The following is a 23302-nucleotide window of genomic DNA, read 5'->3' on the forward strand; positions in this document are numbered from 1 at the left end:
TCTTTCCCTCTTCCTGCTACTTTTCCTTTCCCTTTCTTCCTCGGTTACTCCTTTGCCTTCCTTCCCTCCATCTCGTTCCCTCCGCTCTTAATTGTTTCCAATCACAGTCATTTTGTCATTCATTCTTTCATTTATTCTTTCATACAACGGATATTAGTGTGGCAGAAACTGGTCAAAGGATGGGGATAAGGCAGAGAAGACAAAAGCTCTGTGCCTATCAGGTTCCCTCCCAGGAGACAAAGACAACGATGAATCAACAGCTTTCCAGCTTTACCACCACCCACACCGGCGAGACATTTTACGTCACTTCCCAGCATATACCTCTAAGATCGAAACTCACGTTTCATAAAATGATGCTGAACTTATAGACTGTCAGCTCCCCAAAAGACGACCAGGACACCCGTGACCAAGCAGAGCTAACTTTGTTAGACGTGCTGCAGTAACAGAGAACACCACCTTCATAATCTGCATAGGGGGAGGTGAGGAAAGGAAATTTATAGGGTTGAGATCCGACCTATATTTCAAAGCAGGTCTTTCAAAATAGGAATTGATTGGGATTATGCAAATGTCGTGATATAATATTTTAGGATCGGTGAACACAGCAAAGCAAGGGTCTTAAAGTAAGTTGCAACATGTAAAACTGCTGTTTGATAGGCAAATTGTTTTCCTGGGTGATTAATCCTGCTGGAGGTTCTGAAGGGAGGGCCCAGCCAGCAAACTGTCCAGATAAATACGCTCTCATGAATTCCCTGAAGCAAGCAGCTGAGTTAGGTATCGATTTATAGGGTTATCTTACTGAGCACAGCATTATCTCGCTGTATTCTACCGGTCAGAGCAATAGCGAAGAGCACCCAGACTCCAGGGAACAGGACACAGACCCCAGCTTTTGATCTGTGGAATGTCAAAGAGCTGTGCGCATCTGAATGTCCCTCATTTGGTTCCGTTTCTTCTTTCCTAGCTAAAGGATGGAAATCCCTCCTTCTGTTCCTCTCTTTTCCTTCCTTTAACAAACATTTATTGAGCATCTATTATGTGCTAAACAATGCACCAGGTGTCTTAGTGAACCAAACGGCCAAGGTACCTCAGGGAGCTTGCAGGCTGTTCAGGGAACCAGACATTAAACAGACGCACAAGTGAACCAAACAACTGCCAAGGGTGATAAAGAGTTGGAAGGGAAAGAACAGGGAGCTCTGTCCACCTAGGAAAGGGCATTAAGTGAACCATTTTGAGTAGGGTGTTCAAAAGGATCTCTTTGAAGTAGAGATTTGAGCTGGATGTTAGCCAAGCAGAGGCTGGGGGGTGGGGAGGTGGGAAGCCTTGCTAGCAGAGGTAAATACTGACCAGATATTGCAACTTCCCTGAGGTAAACTAGAGGAACTGACCAGAAGCCAATGAGACTGGCCAGTCCTGAGTGAGGGTGCTAGTTTTATAAGATAAAATCAAAGAGGTAGCCAAGGCAGATTGTGCATACCTAGGTAAGAAATTTGGGCTTTATTTTAAGGGGAATAGAAAGCCATTATCAAGTTATGACCGGGGAAAGGAGGAGATCTAATTTACACTTTTAAAAGCCCTTTTGAGATCTACAGTATGGAGAAGAGACAAATCGTTATTGAAAGACACTAAAGAAGCTCTGAAAAACATGAGAGCTCTATGACTTCACTGATAGAATTATCAATATCATAAAGATGTCAACTCTCTCCAAAAACGATTTCTAGAGTCAGTACGATTCCAAGATTTTAACAGAGTTTTTCATAAAATTTGTGCAGCTAAGTCTAAAGTGGATATAAAAAAGCAAAGAGCCAAGAATACTCAGACATTCCTTAATTACGATAGTGTGCTACAGGACAGAGATAGACACATTGACAAAGGGAGCTGGGGAGAATGCAGAAATGGACTCCCATACTTAGAGAAGGTCGATATATACAGCCTTGCCTGAGCAGATCAGTGGGGAAAGAGCAGGCTATTTTGTAAATGGGGAGGGAACGCCCGGTAATCCATATGGAAATAAAGAGAGCCACATAAATACCCTAAAATTTTTGTTTAGCAGAAAATTTTGGAGAACATATTTATGACCTCAGAAGAGACAAAAGTTCTTAAACAAGATCCAAAAAGTACTAACGACCAAGGAAATTATTGACAAATTTGAATAAGTCAAAATTAATAATTTTCGTTCATGATTTTTTGGTGATAAAGGGAAAGGCAAGATATAAACCAAGAGACAACCCTTAAAATAAATACTGCCATTAAGAGATTCCTACCCATAACATATAAAGGACTCTAACAAATCACTCAGAGAAAATCCAAGAGTAAAATGGCAAAAGACATGCATAGGCATATCACTAAAGATGAACCATCATGAGATATCATTTTATACCTTCTGGACTGATAAATATTAAGAACTCTCACACCACCAAGTAAAGATGTAGAGCAAATGTTAATTCCAAATCTGGGCTGGTGAGGGGTCAATTATTATAACTACTTTAGAGAGCACTAGGTCTACCTGATAAAGTTGACTTTGTTCCCAACCTATGACCCAGCAATCCCACCCTTGGTTATATACTCAAACTGGACCCCAGGATTTTCCATACTTTGGTTGGGTCGCTCATGAGATCATTTTGCGGATCGACCTCTTCTTAAAAAATCAAATGAAATAGCATAGAGAATGCCAAGGCGCCTCACCAAAAGTCAGGATAAATATGTGTGTTTGTGTGCACTGGGTCACGACCTAAAACAGAATTCTTATCGAGAGTAGAAAGGGGAAAACGTCGAAAGCCACTAGCCAGAAGAAATTCCTGTACAGGTACCCCAGGAGACACATATAAGTGTTGCTCATAATAAAAATAAGGACGAGAGCGAAGAAAAAGCACCAGTTCAAATGTCTGTCAACAGTAGAAGGCATAAATGAATAACGGATTTGCCAACGGATTACTAAGTAGAGGTGAAAATGCCTGGTGGCGGCACACACATCGACACGTGAATCTTAGAATCAGTAATGGCGAGTAAACCAGCCAGCTCTCAGAGGAGCGGTCACAGCGTGACACTATTTTTGTAAAACTTACACACAAGCAAAACTAAATAGTAAATGGCTTAGGAATAGATATATATACACACACACATATATATGTATATATATGTACATGCATATATATATGCATACATACATATATTATATCTGAATATGTATATATAATGTGTGTGTGTATACACATATATATAGTAAAACTCTAAAGGAAAGCAAGGGAATAATTTTCAAAGAAAGAATTTAAAAAAAAAAAAAAAACCTAATTCCTAGCAGTGTTGAGGACGCTCAAGACACGAAAGGACTTTTTCAGTTTCCTGAGCAGGGGGTGTCTGCCATGCTCCATAACCTCCTCGGGGAGGGCTGACATATATTTGCAGACATCAAATATTTTGTCTTTTTAAATGGGGAGAGCGAGAAGGAGTTTTACTGGGTTGCGAGAAGGAGAATGGGTTGGGGTGAGGAGTTCCGGAGTGGAAGGGGAGCTGAGGGCAGGTGGGGTGGAAACCATCGCAATCGTCCGCCCGGGTGAGGACGGCAGCCGTGGCGATGAGCGGCGATGGCTCAGGTGTCTGGGCAGGTGTCTGGGCGGCGGTGCGGACTTGCTGATGGATGGCGTGTGTGGAGCGAGGAGGAAGGAGAAGCAACGACTGGCGGCTGGGACAGTGTAGGATCCAGAGACAGAGCCTCGCAGACAGCGCCGTCCCCGTGGATCGATGAGAAAAGGTGGGATTTCAGCCAAGGATGCTGGCCCCGCCGGTGGTCCGTGTGGAAATGACCAGAAATCGGGTGTATTCTCGATCCGCATGAGGACTGCAGTGCAAGACGCAAAACTTGAGACCGTTCGGAAGAAGCAGCGAATGGACTCGATGCGGCTGAAGACGGGAAACGGGGCAAAGAAAGGGCACGAATAACCCCTGGATCTGGGGCTTAAGAAACTGGATGGAAAATAAAGAGATTCATAATAATAGTGAACGTTTATATAGCACTGACCGTGAGGAAGCCGGCACCTTTCTAAGCTCTTGCGTGCTTTATCCCATCCGACCCCCACACCGGCTCTGGAAGATGGCGGCTCTTACTGCCCCTGTTTATACAGGGGAAGGACTGAAGCACAGGGAGGTCGGGCAGCTGACTTCAGGTCACACAGCTGCGAAGCGGCACAGTACTGATCAGCTGCAGAGGCTCCGTCCGTGGAAGAGTGAGGAAGCGGCGTGGGGGGCTCAGCCTGCCCAGGACTCCCCCGAAGCACTCTGTGAAGGAGGCAGAATGATTCTCAGAACACTTCAACCGGCCACAAGTCTCCAGGGGCTCCCCTGGCCCCACTCCACCCACCTCCCCAGGAGGGCAATCGGAGGGAGGAGTGGTATGTAAAAAAGTTCCGGAAAGCTGCAAACACTGGCTGTCCCCTCCCTGAGTAGCTGACAACTCCTGGGGCGGTCAGACTTAGCTTCATTCACTGACTTTTGTAACTAAGAAAGTTATTAAACATGCGTTATGTGACACCAGCGTGCATTTGTTTTACTGTAGTGAAATCTATAGAACATAATGGTTACCATTTTAACCATTTGTAGGCGGACAATTCAGTGGCATTAAGCGTAGTCACGTTTTGTGCAGCCAATAAGCTTCATTGGCGCATAACACGCGCCTGAGTGTCACATAGTCTCCGGGTTCTGTCCTGGGCCCTGAAGGACGTGAAACAGATCTTCCCCACGACGCGGCCCACATCCCAGTTGGAGACGCAGAGAACAAACATGGAAGAAATAAATAAATGCGATCACGTCAGATATTGCAGGGAAAAAACAGGACAAGGCGACAGTCGCCATCACTACGAAGCACTTACTACGTTCTGGCAGCAATGTGAAGGCCTGGTGGGGGTGAAGCGAGGCCCAGAGAGCTTGGTACTCCACGATGAACGAGGAGGGGGGAGGGGGGGCCAGGCGGTGATGGTAAAAGCTGCTGAAGCTGGAGCCACCCAAGGCCTCTGAAGAGGGGACATCGAGCTGGAGTCTAAGGTCCAGGAGTGAGCCAGGGCAAGAGCGTTCCAAGCAGAGGGACAGCAAGGAGCCCATGGGACTGGAGCTAAGTAAGCCCTAGAGGGGAGAATGTAGGGCAGTGGGGGAGGGGAAGGGAGGTGGGAAGTGGGAGAAAGGAGTCCCGTGAGAAGCAGCCAAAGAGGTAGGCAGGTCGGAGCCTACCCAGCCTTGTGCAGGGTCACCAACTGTCTTGGTTTTGCCCAGGTCAAGCTTGTCACCCTACCAGGGCAGCAGAAGGAAGACAGTCGAACGGGGCCTGCAGTCTTCCAGACAAGGGTAGTGGCGGCCTTGAGTTGGGTGAGAGTGGCGGAGGTAAGAAGTGACTATTTTTTGAGTTTTGTGTGTATATTCATAAGAGATATTCATGTAGAAGATATTCATTTTTAAATGGATTATGGTGGATGTCAAATTGCCTTGGTCCTTAGATTCCATTGAACACAGCGGTGTAACAGTTCATTACTAAATGTCTGTAATACACCAGAAACTCCATCTCTTACAAGTATTCAAACCCATGATGAAAATTTCAGATGTAACTTTTAAAACGTGAAGAGGCATAGCGTTTGTAAATATTATTACAGAAGCCATGAAAGTGGTATAAAAATCACTGCTGATGTCACATTAGGGAGCCATTGGAAAATGCTGAGCACAAGGGTGAGATGGCCTTTTAGTGTTTTATAGACCACTGTTTGGGACAAGGGAGGAAGCAGACCAGTGACATCATTGCAGTAAATCAGTGAGAAGTGATTAAGTTTTAAATATATGTTGAAGGTAAAGCCAACAGGATTTGCTAACTAATTTGATATACTGTGGGGGCAGGGGAAGGAGCGGAGAGAGAGAGAGAGAGAGAGACGGAGAGACAGAGAGAGAGAAGCGACAATAACTCCAGCTACAGGATTTGGGGTCGATCAACTCAATTATAGACTTCCCTCTGAAATGGGTTTAATAACACCCATGGACTCATTGACTCATGAGCCGTTTGTGGGATTTAAAGGAGATGTCATGCTCACGAAGTATAAAAGGTGGAGCGCCAGACCTCCTAGCAAAATATACGGAACTTAGCTATTGTATTGGATATCCTTCTTTGAAGCTGATCTGTATCACTGATGTTTTAAGAATCTTTGATTAAAAAAAAAAAAAAAGACAAAACTTTGGTGTTTTGTCTTTTGTTTTTATACCAAACTTTCCCATTACAGAGGACAAGAATGAAAGGTCTTTACATCCTCGGCATGATCATATCCCAGTGTCTGGAACATGGAATCCTTCAATATTTGTTGACTATCTTCGCCTTGCTGAATCTCATTGATAGGATGTTTCTACAAATCTATCTTTGATCTCCCTGTTACTTCAGGTTTCGAGTTTCTTAACCTGCCCAAAAGGTTCTATTTTCCTCTCTTCCTCCCTTACCGCCCCCGCCCCCATGATCCATACACGTGGATGTCAACGACAGGTTAATAGTGTGCACCCTTTCAAAGGCGTGTTCAACATCTATTTGTGCACAATTGAAAACCAAAGATGGAAAAGAAGAACCCCAGGGGGCGGTCCTTAGTTTTTCCTCTCTTGTGCCAAGCTCTTGCTGGAAACTTGCACACCACCTCGGGCACACAAAAGCCCTGCAGTTAAGAGAACTGTCTCTTTTGAAGGCAAGTTAGCAAAGCTGCACTTATCACAATGCTTTGCAATGTCCTATTCATAGGCCTGTCTCACTGTTCTCCCCAGGATCCGGCCCAGGACAGTCTGTCACCTAACAGATGTTCACTAGCCATTCTCTAAGCACTGCTGGGTGCCAGAAGGAAATGGGATGAGTAAGACTTGGAGATCGAGAAACAGAACAGCGAGCAAGAAGTCAGAAGGGACTTTCCCCCATCCCCTATGGCATATCAAATTAGTTACTTAAATCCAGGCTATAACGATAATTTCAAGATCTGGGCAAACTCGTTTTTACTTCTCTGAGTTGTAAAATGAGCCTATTAATACCTACCTTGGTTGCTTTCAAACTTTCAAACTTTTGATTTTTACCGGAACCCTCGGTTATTTAAATACAATTGGAACACAGCGAGCGCCCACATACACAACCGAAAGATTATGAAACAATACTTATGCTTACTTCCCGTGACGCCGGTATTTGTTTATTTTACTTTAATTCATTAAAAAAAAAAATAAGTCACGGTTCATTAAATGGATTTCATGACCCTCTCAGGGGTTTTGACCTCTAGTTTAAAAAGTACCTCCTCAGTGTTAAATGGGATAATGTACGTAAAGGGTTTGGTCCAATCTGTGAATGGAAGCTTTGAAAAGTACTGAGGTGAAGGCTGCTTGGAGCTTCCTTAGCCTTCATCTTTGCATGGCTAGTTTCTTCTCGTCCATCTGGGGATTCTCAGCTAAAACATCCCTACCCCGCTTCTTTATCTCACTGCATGGTATTACCATCCTATTACTTCCTTGGCAGAACTATGCTTATCTGAAACTAGTTACTTATTTGCATGTTTATCGCCTGCTGTAACCCTTCCACTCTGAGGATGGGAATCTTGTCCATCTTGCTGATAAAGGCATCCCTGACACAGGGCCTAGCACGTCTCCAAGTGAATAGTTCTCAAATGAATGGCAAGGAAATGAGCAAGAAAGCATTTTAATCAAATATAAATGTAGTTGATCCCTTACAGACTTTTTTTTTAGAGTTCTGGGTATTTGGGGTACTTTATTGGCCTCCTTTATGATTTATGAAAGTTGACGTGAGAAAAAAAAGTAATCTAGGGAGAAATGCTTGAAGGGTTGGGTATCTAGGAAAGGGGAACTGTAAGAAATTTCATTATTTTCGGTTCTAGTTAGTTCCGTGCATATTTCCTCTTGAGTCCTAGAGGGAGGGCCAACTCGTTGTTTTCTGTATCCCTTGTCAGCGATCAGAACACTGCACGGAAGGTAGTGGGCGCTCAATAAGTATTTGAGGAAGGAAAAAAACGAAGCCGAAACTGGAAACAGACGAACGGACAAACGGGCTCGGACAGGCTGCAGTTCCTCCCCGGGACAGGAGGCGGCGCCAACGTTTCGCGAGCCCGGCCGCCGGCAGCTCTTGGCCCCTCCGGCTGACCGTCCAACGCTGGGCCCCCGAGGCCGGTGCAGAAGTTGGCCAATAGAAAATCGTCTTAGTTGTGGGGTCCGGCAGAGATGCCCAATGAGCGTAGCGGGTCTAGGCAAGGGGCGGTGCGACGAGGAGGGGCCGAGAGGAGCGGTTAGAGGTGGGAGTTGGCGTTGCGGGCCGGGCGGGGGCCGCGGAGCTGCGATGTGGACGGGACCGCGGCCGTGACCGGAGCTGCCGCCCGACATGAACTCGCTGGAGCAGGCAGAAGGTACGGCGGGCTTCCTGGGCCGCCGGGGCGCGCCCTGAGCTCATTCCGGAAGCTGGGGGGACAGGAGTCGCGGAGACCCCGCCCCGGGGAGAGAGGACCGCGAAGGATGGACTGACGCGGTCAGGAGCTCGGGAGCGCGGGGGCCCAGCGGCCCAGCCGCCCGGCCCAGCGGCCGAGGGGCGACCGGACCCGGCCGGACGCTGGTTCTGGCGCGCGTGGCCTCTGCGGACGCTGGGGGGCGTTGCATCAGCTCCCCTCAGTCTTCCCAGCTTAAACCATAGATCTCGCCTTCCGGGCCATTTTTTATTCATCAGTAAACATTTGCACTTCTTGCATTGTAGCGTGCTAATTCACTTTATCTTCGTTTTATTGTGATAGCCCCGTGAGTTGTATCCCTAATTCCTTTATTCTGATAACCCTGCGAGTTGTTTTCCTAATCCCTGCGCTGGTTTCTGGCAACTGCCGGGGTAAGAGTGCCTCTTAATCTCCCTTTTAACGTTTAAAAAACGCGTCTAGGGGAATACTAGCCCACCTTGCTCGTTCAGAGGGAACACCTCGGACGCCCCTGTCTGTTACAAGGTGTCGGGCTTTGATAGCGTCAAGATCACCCGTAACCCATCGGGAGGGTGGAAAGGGGACTGTCTGTCTTTTCGCACCCACGCATTAGTGGGTCTGAAGTCCAGTAAGACCAGACAGAAAGCATAACCGTTAATTAAATAGAAGGGCTAGAAATCGGAATCGAGTAATTGCATTCAAGTAGACCTCGAAAACTTTGTGGGGTGAGGGAGGTAATACGTTCTGTTTAGTAGGAAGTTCTTGGTTCCAACAGAATTAAACCTCGACCTGATTTTGATCCTTCTATTTGCAACCCCCAAATTTCTAGCTTTTGGCTCCGGCTTGAGGCTGCTGCTGATTTTCCTCATACCATTTTACGAAGCTTCTAAAAGTGAACCAGCCAGTTTCCTTATATGTGAAATTGGAATTAAAGAAACCTAATGTTTTTGTCAAGTGCTTAAAGCTGTCATAGTAAACGAAGTAACAGTGCAGTGATACATGTAAGTTGGTGTGTTAAGACCTGAAGCAGTTAGAGTATCTAAAATTTCATCTTAATAGACTCAAACTAGTGAGAGTAACTAATTAGAAGATTGAAATCTTTTTGCCTAGATCTCAAGGCTTTCGAGAGGAGACTTACTGAATATATTCATTGTTTGCAACCTGCCACTGGACGTTGGAGAAGTAAGTGCCTGAATGTTTTTTTAAGGGAAAATAAATTGACAGTTGAGACTTTTTTTTAAATTCCTGCCTAGCAATGATTTGCTTTTATGTAAAACTTGATTTAACAAATGCTTGCTTTACTAAACCATAGGATTTCCTTTTGTTTTGACAGTTTTTAAATTTATTTAACATTGTAAACAACGCATTATAAAGAAATTTTTAGGAAAAGGAAGTGGCCATCCTAAAAGTACAGTGTTTGTGGTTGAATTTTTATTTTTCTATTAAACTATGCTTTATAAAACAAATATTACAAATTTAATAAGCAGCATCATACTAAAAATTTCAATAACCTGTATAGCGGTTTTACAATTTACATACAAACTGTTGAAATAGAGTTTTGTTAGGGAAAATCATATTTAACGTACACTTGCAAAGTTTATAAAATTACCCTTAATTGATTTTAACAGCAAAATTGTGCTGCTTTGGAGCCTAACCTGGAAAAAATTCACTTTATTATTGTCTATTCATAAATATCATGAGTACTGCAAAATATGATTTGAAAGAATCGTGATAATACCCAGTGGAAATACATAGGAAATGCAGACAAATACACAAGTGATGACATCAGCAAAAAAAAAAAAAATGCTAACTTATTTTGGGACCAGTCTTAATTTCTTGGATGTTCGATGTTGAAGCTTAATTCCTACCAAGAAAGAAATACAACAGCACACGTCAAGGACTTTATTTCAGAGTGTAACTCGGTTTGTGGGACCCAAAGAGAAGTTGTGAAGTTGGGGGGCCCTTTTCTATGTTACAATTTCTCGTGTAATTTTGCTATTAGATCTATTTACAAAGTGTTAATTCATATACTGTGAGAATTCTGATTGGTCAGAATTCACAAGTAATGAATTTTCTCGTGTTCTCTGGTTTACATAGGAATTACTTGTTTCACTGCTGCTTGAGAATCTTTTCAAATGTATGTGTTGCTGTTTTATCTCATAAAACGTAACATACTGAACATACATTTTCTGGCTCACGGTCTCAGTCTTGCATATTAATAACATGGTTAATGTACATGTAAAAGTAGGTGTGTGAAGTCCCTTTCATTGGGTTTGAATTTGCTTCATTAAAAAACAAACAAACTACTATATTTCTTATTGGAAATATAGAATGATAGGAAATTGAGTTTAATCTGTTCTGAGCTGAGAACATAATTTTGAAATTTTGATTCTGTTATTAAATACCTAAAATGAGATTTTTCCCTGTCATTTGCCTCTTCTAGAATTCTAGATAATTAAGGTTTTGCTATATCTGTATTGCTATTTGAAGCTTGATCTCTGCACTGAAAAAACGTATGTGCCCAGCGAAAGGCAATGACTGTCTCGATCAGAATATTAACTGGGTCTTGATCCCTTTTTACTATTTTTTTTTGAATGCCACTTATTATTAAATGTTACTTACCTGTTTAGGATCTTAAAAATAATTTTATATTAATGAGAAGAAAAAAACGTTTTATAAGATCTAACTATAAGTGATTTCTACCCTGGCCTTCCTTCAAGTCCCTTAAAATCTGATACTGATTGGTGCCTCCATCCACACTTCGGCCTAACACTGGCCTTTATTTAATTGAACAGCAGGCAGTTGTCTGCAAGGCAAAATCCTTTAGTCAGAATTCTTAGTGCATTTATAAAGGAGTCTTTGTTTGGTTTGTTTACATTAGAAAATGAGACTTTTTTTTTTTTTTTAATTTACAGCATCTGCAATATTAGCACAAAGCACATTAAAAGTTAAATAACGTAGAATTTTACATTATAGTTTTACCATCTTGGTTCTTTATAAAGGTCTTTTTTTGGTTTGTTTACATTAGAAAATGAGACTTTTTTTTTTTTTTTTAATTTACAGCATCTGCAATATTAGCACAAAGCACATTAAAAGTTAAATAACGTAGAATTTTACATTATAGTTTTACCATCTTGGTTCTTGTCGTTTTTAATTTCATTAATCTTCTTAAGTTCTGACAAGAAATTGGGAGACAGTATCATCCTCGATTACTAAGGTTCACAGTGTTTTAGAGAATCCCTCAAGGTTACATGGCAAGTCTCCCAATTCCTGGGTCAAGTGCATTTTCCGTTTAATCAAGCGCTGTGTCTTTTGGCCGTCATTTATTAGGAACTGATGATGGTAGTATCAAACATTAAGAGCTTATTTCCTTACTAATTTCGTGTTTATCTCTCATCAGTGCTGCTTATAGTGGTATCTGTCTGTACAGCTACGGGTGCCTGGAACTGGTTGATAGATCCTGAGACACAAAAGGTAGAACTTTTCATTTAAAACCTTAGTAGATTAAATGACATGCTGGCTATAGCAGTGTCTTGTTAAGTGTAAAGTGTTATCCACATGCTACCTATTTCTACTAACACTGATATTAATCATCATATTAAAAATATGCTTAATATTAATTTGCTTAAGAAGACCTTTGGCTGGCCATTTTGGATGACGTTTCTTGACAGGAAAAAAAAAGCCCCAGAAATATTACTTCACTTACATTCTCATTTCTTTCTGAACTTGTGTGCAGCTTACGTATCTCATTTGAACGTATTTTTACATATTTCAGTGTAAACGTTGTCTTTGTTCTGCTTTGTTCATTTCGTGTCCTCGGTGCCAGCTTTTAAAAATTGTGAAACAACATTTTCTCCTGTGAGTTATCTTTGTTGATATCCTCCCTCATCCCATAAAACATTTGAGACCACTTTGCAGGAAGCATATAATAAAGTAGCAAAATATAAATGTAATTAAAAGTCAAGACTGGCAAAATCTGATGAGACTAGGAGGTCAAAACCAGGAAGGAGATCAGGTCACTGACACTCTAGGCCGTGTGGGCCAGCACATGCGCCAAAGTTGAATTCTAGGTTGGTCTCTGAGTTCCCTAACCGATAAAGTCACAGCCAGCTCCGTGGTTTTCATTGTCTAAGTAGAACACGTGTGTAAGTTCTTTGAGCTAGCAGAACTTTTTTTTCCCTCAGCATTTCTCTCTCAAAAAAATACCCAGCCTGAAGTTTAATATAGGAAACACTGAGAGAGCTCCCATCGGGCACTGGCCAAGGGTACCCCTACGGCAAGTGCAATAACAGGTTTCATAATCTTGGTTCTCGAAGCATCCTTTGACGAAAGCCGATAGCATGTTCCTCATATTTCTCCCTCTTTCTACTAACTTGTGTCTTAATTTCAAACTCTGGCTTCTTTATTAGAGAAGCAGTAGTCTCCAATTTATCAGTGACGTCCTGCCCCCTCCCCGCCCCCAAGGCCCCTTTATTTAGGTAACGGTGATGTAGTTTTTACAGATCTTAACCTCACTTCTCCGTTTTGGACTGTAACTAGGTAGACTACTTCCATTAGCTCTATTTATAACTTTTTAGGTTATACAGGAGAAAAACCTAATAGTAAGGCTTTTGTCAGCAGACCGCGCGGCAAGTCAACCAAGGGTTTATTTAGCATGTAGCCTCCCTGACTTTATCCACTGGCAGGGGGGTGTACAAGGGTAGAAAGCAGAGGAGGATGGTGATGGGATTTTATGTTAATAGAGGGGTTTTGTGGCAGGTAGGAAACTCTCCTGTGTGTTCATTTATAAAATCTGATCTTAAGGCTGCGCTTGGCATTCATCTTCAGGGGCAGAGTGAAGGTAGCTGGCGAGAAGATTGAAAAAGGTCTGTCTTGGGAAATGAATCTGACTTCTAATTGGGAAAAATATAAGCTGATTTCAGCTAGTTGAGATCTTAATAAATCACAGAATTAAATGTAATTTGAAGTAGGCCCAAAAGTCTGTAGTTAATATGATTTTCTAAATTAGGTGAGAATATAACGATTAGCCTAAGGGTTGGCTCTTTATATTTTAGTATTTAATAACCTCAAACCTGACAGGAGTTTTAAATAGCAATTGTGTCTGTAGCAGGAGTTGCAAACTCAGAAGCCAGTGGCTAGCTGGAAGAACCCCGGGAGAGCAGGAATATGTCATCCTGGAAAGTACGTGAACGCCTGAGCCAAGGGGGGCACTGTTTGGATGCAGTTGATTGTTGCCACAGAGGAAGGAAGACTGATACTGGCTGATGAATTAAAGTTAAAGCGTAGAACCCTGGATGTGATAACACTGCAGGGCGCATGGAACTTAGCTGGCCCCTGGGAGTTCAGCTGCCCTCACAGGTTGTAAGAAGACATTCCTCTGGAATATTAATCTGTCTTCAGGATCTCATCCTTCTGGGAGCTGCTTCCCTCCTGATGTTTTTAGCCTCTCATTTCTGCATTTGACAGATTATTTAACCGATACCAAGCTAGGCCGTCTGCCAGGTCCTTTCCTACGTTTAGTTCTCTGTCTTGAAACCTGGGGGCATCTCTTGGTACCGACAGTAGAGTACAGAAGCCCTCAGCCTGATTCCGCTGCTCCCACTTACTTGCTAGTTCATTCAGTTTCTTTTTTCAGATTCTCTGAATACTTGTTTTCTCTTTTTCTTCAGTCTACTTTACTGTTTCCCAGTAGTCTGACTCCTCTTGTTCCAATCCTGGGTCTTGGACCCTCCTCCATCTAAATTAAATAGTCTTAGTATTGTGTATTGTCATGTTTTCTGCTATCACCTGATTGTGCCCACATCTGAAATTAGCCTTTTTTTCTCTTGAGCTCTAGTTCTCTATGGATAGCTACTAATTGTTTTTCCCTGCTCGTATGTCATGTGGCCATCTGAATCTCAGCTTCAAAACCAAACTCAAGTTTGTTTCTGCAGAGAGAAATGTTGATGCTGGAGTTGAGTCTTACAAGGATGTGTAGGAGTTAGCCAGGTGGGGAGGAGAGAAGGAGTATGGTAGCACATGTGCAAGTGTGGTATGAAATGGTTTGACCGGGGGTGGGTTGTGCATGGCAGAGCTCGCCCAGCTCTCTTAAGGAAGCTTTTTAACAGGGAAGGTAACTAGGTAACATTTGACTTGCGTTTTCGTTGAGCTCAGCGGCCTCACCTGCACTCAGCAATGTTTATTGAGCACCTGCATTTGCCAAGGGCTGTTTCACATGTTGGGAGTGAGCAGCATGGCGCGAGTCGGTGGCCCTGCTCTGGCGGAACATCTCGTCTTGTGCTTTTAAAATTGCTTCTCACTAGGAAGGTTCAGTAAATATTTTTGGTAGGGTGGTTTTCGATTATAGGAATGAATTTGTAATGGTTCAAGTATTTGGAACGAAAGGAGGGAGTATTGCGATATTGTGTTACTGCATTGAAGATATAAAACCCATATCAATGTATTTATCATGATAGCGTAGCAATGCGGAGAACTAGGGTTTCTGGAAATCTTCACATCCTCATGCATTAGGGGATTAAAATGTTCTATATCTTATATATGATTGGGGCGGTAGGAATCAGGATTCTAACATTTTTATCCTTCAAACTCTCTTCCAGGTGTCCTTCTTCACATCATTATGGAATCATCCGTTTTTCACCATTAGCTGTATCACTCTGATAGGCTTGTTCTTCGCTGGAATACACAAGAGAGTAGTGGCACCGTCAATGTATCCTTTACCGTGAATGGACTCTTAGTCTCTGAACTGAGTTAAAGCACCTTCTCGATGATCTAGGTGCTGTTAAAAGCTGACTCTTGAAATGAGAAATTTTCCTTTGACCACATTGATTCAGAATAGCCGCTCGATGTCGAACTGTATTAGCAGAGTACAATATGTCTTGTGATGATGTAAGTATTTTTTTCATTAGAAGATTATAACTCTGTGAAAGGACTGAAATGTTTTGGCTTAAGTAGAACAGGCATTTTATTAACGATAAATACTCACCATGTAATTAATAGTGGGAATTTTCCTTATAGCATTGATTCTAAGACTATTTTTTTTTTACATTTTAACATCTCCAAAATCGAGACGCATCTAAATCGATGGTGTCTTATAATTAAATTGGTAGAGTTGACAGTTTAACTTTTTTAAATGACAAAATCATGATGTATCTTATAATTGAAGCCATCTTAGAATCAACGAAATACAGTGTTAATTATTGGCCAAAAATGACTCATTGGATGTTGGTTTTGTCAGCTGTTATTTTTCTAATGGTATACTGTGTGTAGGATCTTAAATAGAGTCATAGATTCATTGACAGACTATGGACATAGGAGCCTATTGTGTTTTTAAAAGTTGATCTTGTATTGATGTATTATAAGAGTCTGACAGTTTTGAGCTGTTTATTTATAAAAGTGTTTTTACCTTCAATTAAAAAGCCTTTAAACAACTGATACCTACCAAGTATAGAAAATTAGAATAGAGAGCAAAAAAAGTATTAAGCCAGGAAGACAATTGGATCAGTGGAAGAAAGTAAAGACTAGACATTTTGATTTTTTAAAAATTAGTAGAGGATAAGGATTGTATTTCAAGTCAAAAGGGAAGACACAGGCTATTTACTAATGTTAAGACAATTGGTTCTTCATTTAGGAAAAATGAATTTAGATCTCTGCCTCCCATCAATTAAAACTAATTCCAAGTAAAGTCTTAAATACATTTAAAAAGACATACACATCCCACCATAAAAGCATTAGGAGAAAATACAGAAGAATATATTTATACCAAAATACCTTCTTTGGACACAACAGAAATGCCATAATGGAAGAGGTTGGATACATTTAAATGCACTAGCCTTTGAAAATGTTGTATAGCAGAAGGCAGGATATTAAGCAGTGATTAGAAGAAAGTATGTGATAGGTATCTGTAAAGAATAGTATCCAGAATATTTAAAGACCTATTAAAAATTGGTAAGAAAAAGACAAATAGTACACTTTAAAAACAGAATAAGGTAAGTCATTATCACAGAAGGGGAAAAAATGGCCAATAAACATGTAAGGACTGGACAGCCTCATTTATAATCAGGGAAATGCAAAGTAAAACTTGAGTTTCCATTTGTGTTACCTGTCAGATTGGAAACAGTGAACCGTTTTGATAATTCCAACACCTGGTGAAATGGGTGCGCCCACCCCCTGCTTGTTGAGAATATACTTTGGTACAGCCATTTTGGAGGGCGCTTTTTATCATTCTTCTAAAACGTAAAACATGTACGCCTTTTAGAGTTAACCATTCTGGTTTTCTCCCCATCTACCCTGGGGGGCCCTATCACACATGCACATAGAAGGCAAGCGCGAAGTTGCTGTAACATCCTTTGCAGTAGTGAACAATGGAAACGATTTTTGTATTTCCCAGCAGGGGAGTGGTAAAATAGGCCGTGCTGTAGCCACGTCATAGGAAACCGGAAGCGAATCCATAAATAGGGGCATGACGGAAGGTTGGGTGCAAAAAGTTGCCAAACAATATGCTCAGTTTGGTACCATTAAATTTTTTTTTTAATTATGAAAATGTCCAGACACAAAGAGAAGACTTGTGAACTCCCGTGTACCCATTGACCAGTGTTGTTAATAATAAAGCCATGGCTGTTATTTCCTCTGTACCCCTGGCCACCTGCCTCATCAGACTATTTTGGAACACACCCTAAGTGATACATTTTACCCTCAAATATTTCAGCATGTTAGAAACACCAAATTTTTATTGATATATGTGAATATAATCCATAGAAAACAATCTGGGAGAATTCATGCTAAAACTTTTTTTTTTTCCTAAGAGGGCTAGAATTTCAGGAAGATGGAAAGGATGACTTTAGATTACCTATGTTTGAATTTTTTATAGCGAAATTGCATTAATATCTGATTCATGTATTTAAAATAGAGGTAAAATAGACTCAAACCATGGATAAAGAAATAGTGGTATATTCATACAGTGGAATATTGAATATTTTACACAAGGTACAAACTACTAAAACGTAGTAACATGAATCTCAAATTCATTGAGTGAAATAAGTAGATGCGAAAGAACACACACTGTATTATTCCATTTATTTAAAGATCAGAGACAGGCAAAATTAATCTGTGGTACGGGGTTACGTTCCAGTAGGGAGTGGGGATACTGCTGATCGGAAAGGGGCGTGGAGGAGCTTTCTGGGGCATGGTGATGGTCTCTAGCTTGTCTGGGCAGTGGCTACATGGGTATATACATTTGTCAGAACACATAAAACTATACAAAGATTGAGCATTTTACTGTATATAAATTATACCTCAAACAGTGGGAAATGAGTATCAAAGTTCCACCAAGATATTGAGGAATTACCAAAAATCAAATTACCAAAAAGTTAAGTGAAAGCGAGAATCGAGAGGTAACTAGAATCCTGACAACACTTTTGACCTGAGGATAATAATAAAATGTGTTAATTAAAACCACCCAGAATCTTAACCAACCAAAGATAACCACCATGTTTTATATTTTGTTATATATCCTCATTTACTTTTTATAAAAAATGTGTTACAGATTTTTCAAACCTTTGACACGTTAGGATTTAAGAGCCACTATATGTTAGATATTAAGCATATGTGAGGTCCTGGACTCACCTTTTTACCTGTATTATCTCAATTAAGGTTTTCCGTTTTGTTGCACCTTGTCCCATTTTAATGGCTGTATCAGTTTGATCCCTGTTTCGTTTCCACACTTTGCATCTCAGTTTGATCCCCGTTTTGTTTCCACACTTTGCAGTTGTATGTTACAACTTACATCTTAAGTTGGTGTAGAACTTAACCCCACAAGGACAGGGGCTTCGTTGAGTTCGCTACTGGATCCCTAGCATTTCACACACGGCCTGGCAGACGGGAGGCACTCAGTAAATGCTGAACAGATGCATAACACTTACGTGTACATCTTCACACTGGCCTTTAGTTTTCTTCAGATAAATTCCTAGAAGTGGAATCATTTGGGTTATGTGGCATGTACTTTTTTTGCATAAATAGGACAGTCAGCCCTGTGGCAGCTGTGTATGAGTGTCTGTCGTTCCAGCCATTGGCTTATGTTTTAATTTGAAGAGATTAAAATTAATGTTGGAAAAGGGGAAACGTCTTTGCCAGGTACATAGTTTTATTCATGTTTTATATGCTTCATAAATTAGTGTGAACAGGTTAGGATTTTATTTTATCCAGTGAATGGACTGGCTGATTTTTAGGTAGCCAGTGGACACGGAATTCATCACATAAAGATTGTATTTGTGTGTTTTAAAGTAATAAAGATTTTGGAGGAAAGCTCCACACAAAGAAAACTTTGAAAACAACCATTAATTCTTAATCACGACTAAAGTAGGTGTTCTCATCCCCTCACGTGCCCTTTAAGGGTTATTGATGAACGGTGGTGTTTTTAATAGAACTACGTATTGAAAAATTTTTCTTTTTTATTTTTACAGACAGGAAAACTAATTTTGAAACCTAGGCCTCATGTTCAGTGACAATCTGCACTCATTGTTACGGGACCTAAAACAGCCTTTTTCAAACAAGGGGTACAGCAGAAAGCCATACAGGATCCCTCTTACAGCTGGATACGTGACGGCCTCGCAGCAGCAGCAACTGACGAGAAGTGTGCAATATTTACCCGGAATCTTGAGGGGGACGACTCACGTCATCAGTGCTTTGGTACCTTTGATTATCTGTCTTTCAGTATTAGTGTCACTTTAGTACTTCGGCTCCTGCAAAGATTTTTGCAGATGAAGTATGTACATTACTAAGTTAAACTTAGAAACAGAACCTCATCCAGTTTTTATAATGTATTTTTGCAAACTACTGTAAATAGCAAATCAATGCCAGTGTTAAAGAGGAAACGTCCTGTGGACGGTGATCTCCTGCTCCAGTGCGTCAGGAACCTCTGCTCGTCATCCCCACAGCTCCAGAACCTGCCGTCGTGCGTGGCTGTGCCTTTCACTCTCACAGTCCTCTCAATCACAATGCAGGAAAAACATCAGATCGAGCTTAGACTGAGATAACTCATCTCCATTATGTTGTCAGAAATTATAGCTGTTTTGAGAAACAATTTTTGTTAAACCAGATAGTGAACTTCAGCCACTATCGTGATATTTTCCTGTTCATTGTTTTCATTTCATGCTAAATTTGCTTTATATTTTTTTAATAATTTTAAGAACACTCCAAAGGCTTCTGAATATACAAGTTTAGTTGTAAATTATGTATTGTCTGGGAATTTGATAGTCGTTTTAGATAATTGGATTTTATGCCGTGGCAGACGTGCTGGTACACCAGTATCGCACAGGCGTGACTGACCATCCACCCATCACCAAGAGAACTTGGGAGCAGTGCCACAAACTAGTCTACAATTCTCACTGTTTAGAGAGTGTTATTGACATACTGTGTATGCATATTAGCCACATGTACTATAATAGCCCTTAAAATTAAACTATTGGGATTATTGTAAATATTTTAAAGAACTGGAGGTGCCTTTTACCTGTTTATTAGAAGATTTTGAAAAGATTTAAATTATTCCATGAGCGATCTTTAAATTTCATTTAATGTAAAGCTGAAGATTCAATGACAGGACAAAAACTTTTTAACAAGGCTACCATTTAACTTAAATGTCTTCATCTTGGCTCTCACGTGTATAAAATTTTATTCTTTGAACTGTAGCAATAAAACCCTCTGCTCCTAAGAAGTCTTAAGGGGACATTCTATATATTCTGCATCATTTTATTTTCTGTAAATTTTGTAGGTAAATATGTGCATAAAAATAAATACTTTATATATAATTAGTGATTGGGCTTTTTCCTTGGTTTAAGTCTCTAACTCTGAAAAAATTTTAACACATTTCATGTGTTTCAGATAATGAGCTAGTTCCGAACGAGATATTTTAACTTCGTGTCCAGTAAAGCACATTTCAAGTAGCTTTAGCCCAGTTTATTAGGCTACGATTACTTTTAATATGTCTTATTCATCATTGTCTAATGACATTTTGCTCTTAAGAAATGCAGGTTTTCTCAAAGCATGCTTTACCAACTTGCATTGCCAGTTTCCTCCGAGAGTATAAAGCTGACAACGAATTTTATAGGTCCCTAGACCTTTTTGGAGTTATCGGCTCCTTTGAGTATTGAATGGAAGCCGTACATCATCTCCCCTAGAAAAATAACGCCTGTGTACTTACAGCTACTCTGCTTGCATTTGGAGAGGATTTCACGGGTTTCCCAGTGCCAGCCTACTTGGAGTCCATTGGCTCCAAGAAAGAAACTTCTGTTAAAGATTTTTCATACCTTCAGTCCTAGCAGAGCAGTTCATTTTCCAAAACAGTCTTTGCTCTGATGGAAATGGTCGCTCCCTTCACCACCCTCACCCTCTCATACTCGCTTCCACTCTATTAGGAAATTACTGATTTTGAGTCCAGTCTTCTAAATTTACACGTCGGGAGAATGGTCTCAGAGTTTCAAAATGACTTACTCTAGGTCCCCAGGACTTAGGAAAAACAGAAACAGCACCAGAACCTAAGTCTCTGGACCCAGATTGTGTGTTGAACTTAATCCCTGAGGTATTATAATGTTATGGTTAGGGATGTAGGCTCTTAAACCAGACTGGGTTTGATTCTCAAATCTGCTACTTGCTAGTTTTGTAACTTTAGGCAAATTATGCAGCCTTAGTTTCCTGATTTATAAAATGGGCATAGTGCTAATCTAGGTAGATAATATCTCCTAGAATTTAGGTATAAGGTCAATCTTCCAAGTGTAGAGCATTAAACATGTTAATTCACGTAAAGCACTCACACTTGGCTAGAGAGGCAACGCTCAGTAATCTAGCTGTTAAACCAGATCTTAAAAGTCAAAAAAAAAAAAAGTGGATCTCACTGTTGCAACCTTGCACAATGTTGGGCCAGTGTTGGGAATACAGTGAATGTGAGAACAGGCAGAGTCTTGTCCTCACAGGGTTTAGTGTCCACTTGAGGTGAGTATGTGTATGAATGTTGTGTATAACTATATACCAATAACTTTACACTGGAACTAATTTTGAGGTGTGCTTTGAAGCTAAAGAATAGGGTATGTGCTGCCTCAAGGCAGACCTGTCTCTGACTTTGAAATCAGAGTAAGCGACTATGAAGTCACATTTCGCATTCACTAGGACAGAGAGGGAGGCTGGGAATTATTTAAAATCCCGAGGGAGAAAACAGTTGGCCCTCTGGAGAGTGGCTAATGAGCAGGAGGTGGGATGAGGTGCAGCTGGAGGGGGCGGGGAGACCCTACAGCCAAGGTTGTGATCTTTATCCTAAGGGGAAGGGAAGCCATTGAAAGGTTTTAAGCAAGGGAGTAAATGAAACGCAAAAATGGGAGGGATAGTCATTTTGAAATAAATCACTCTAGCTCCTCTGTGGATGGACAGGGTGGAAAAAGACCAGAAGGCCATGTAGTCAAGACAAAAGACTAACTTGGACGAGGGAGGTGGCAGGCGATCAGTGGCCAGATCTAGGAATTAAAACCTATCAGTATATCTGGGACTCCATCTTTTCCTTGTACCTAAAATTGGTCTTTACTAGGCTTGACCTAGTAAAGTCTGACTTAGTTTAGCCACACCTCTGTGATCTTTTTTCAAAATATGCTATAGTAATTACTGTCATGTCCCTTACTAGACAGCTCTTTGATGGCAGGGTTGCCATAGGATGGAACTTTTTTCCATACAGTGTTGAACTGAGAACTATGAATTTATTGGATGCTCGATAAATACATGTAATTATAAAGTCTACATAAGAGTCTCCTGTACTTTTCCTTTCTTAGTACTTATCACAACTGCAATTAAATAGCTGTTCACATAATTACGAGATATTTAACACATCACTAAACTTTAAACTCCAGAAGGACAGGGACCAAATCTGTCTCGGTTACTGTTTTATCCTAATACCCCAGCATTACCTGGTGCTCAATAAGTACTTGTGAAAGAACTCTCTTGTTAATTGTTAAATAAAAGTTTCAAGCAAACATTTATATAGTGCTTATGTGTTTTCAGTATTTTAAACACATTAACATTTAATCCTTACCATTGCATTAGGAATATTTTATCCATGTCTCCATTTCACTAATAAGGGAACTGACGGAGGAACATTAACTTTTTAAGGGAGTCCATTCATTCTAAAGTATTAGTTGGGCTTTGTCTGCGACAGGAGCTGTGCTAGGCACGGGAACTCGACAGTGGTTACTGTCTTTTGAGCACCTACTATGTTGGGCTTGGTGTTAGGAGCTTTACATAATTTTATTTAAATCTCACAATAACCCTGCAAGTAGATATCCTTAATCTCGTTTGATTGTTATGGAAATTACAGGTTAGGCGAGATTCAGTAACTTGACCGACATCGCGAGCTGGAGGGAGGCGGGGTCGGTATTAGCACGCAAACCCAGCCTCCCTTTCCTGGAAAATCCATGGGACTCCGCCCCCTGGCCAGGTCTGGCCCCGCCCACCCCTCCTCTGCGCCTGCGCGTTCCCGCACCCGCCCCCTCCTCGCCGCGGACACGCCACGCACTGCTTCTCCAGGTGGGTTCAGACCGTCCGCGGGCTCCGCTGAGCAGCACCTCGGACGCCCCACCGCGGCCGCAGGGCCCTGCTGCCAGTTCGGTAGCCAGCACCCTGCCCCTGTCCTCCTTTCTCTCTCTCGGTCCTCCCCCCAGCGCACGCTGCCATGGGAAAGAGCCGGACGAGGCGCTTCAGGCGACCTCAGTTCTCCCCTACCGGCGATCGTCCGGCCGAGTTGGCAGCGGCGGAGAACGGGGCCGAGCGAGCGGAGGTCGACGGGCCGGCGGCGGAGCTGCTAGAAAAGGTGAGGCCGGGGC

The 23302-nt window shown here is 41.6% G+C and overlaps 2 protein-coding genes across 2 annotated transcripts in view; both read left to right on the forward strand.

Moving 5' to 3' along the window:
- Positions 1-8240: 8240 nt before the first annotated feature.
- On the forward strand, positions 8241-20255 carry CNEP1R1 (CTD nuclear envelope phosphatase 1 regulatory subunit 1). Its single transcript, XM_006908745.3, has 6 exons — positions 8241-8396; positions 9561-9632; positions 11851-11924; positions 15047-15156; positions 15281-15335; positions 18908-20255. Exons 1-6 carry the CDS (start codon positions 8372-8374, stop codon positions 18947-18949), a joined length of 378 nt encoding a protein of 125 aa, XP_006908807.1. The 5' UTR covers positions 8241-8371; the 3' UTR covers positions 18950-20255.
- A 2725-nt stretch (positions 20256-22980) lies between these two features.
- The window catches only part of HEATR3 (HEAT repeat containing 3), a 30190-nt gene continuing 29868 nt past the window's right edge, over positions 22981-23302 (forward strand). The window contains exon 1 of the mRNA XM_025044592.1: positions 22981-23289. Within this exon, the coding sequence (XP_024900360.1) occupies positions 23152-23289 (138 nt within the window). The 5' untranslated portion in view covers positions 22981-23151. The remainder of the gene's footprint in view (positions 23290-23302) is intronic.

Source organism: Pteropus alecto, unplaced genomic scaffold (assembly GCF_000325575.1).
Source record: "Pteropus alecto unplaced genomic scaffold, ASM32557v1 scaffold123, whole genome shotgun sequence".
In the NCBI taxonomy this organism is placed as follows: Eukaryota; Metazoa; Chordata; class Mammalia; order Chiroptera; family Pteropodidae; genus Pteropus; species Pteropus alecto.

What these genes read in the sequence shown, in the direction of transcription:
- CNEP1R1 (XM_006908745.3), top strand. Translation starts at nt 8,372, where the DNA reads ATGAACTCGCTGGAGCAGGCAGAAG. An exon ending in AGAGTAGTGGCACCGTCAAT is followed by an intron (nt 15,157 to 15,280) that starts GTATCCTTTACC and finishes ACATTGATTCAG; the next exon opens with AATAGCCGCTCGATGTCGAA. An exon ending in ACAATATGTCTTGTGATGAT is followed by an intron (nt 15,336 to 18,907) that starts GTAAGTATTTTT and finishes TTATTTTTACAG; the next exon opens with ACAGGAAAACTAATTTTGAA.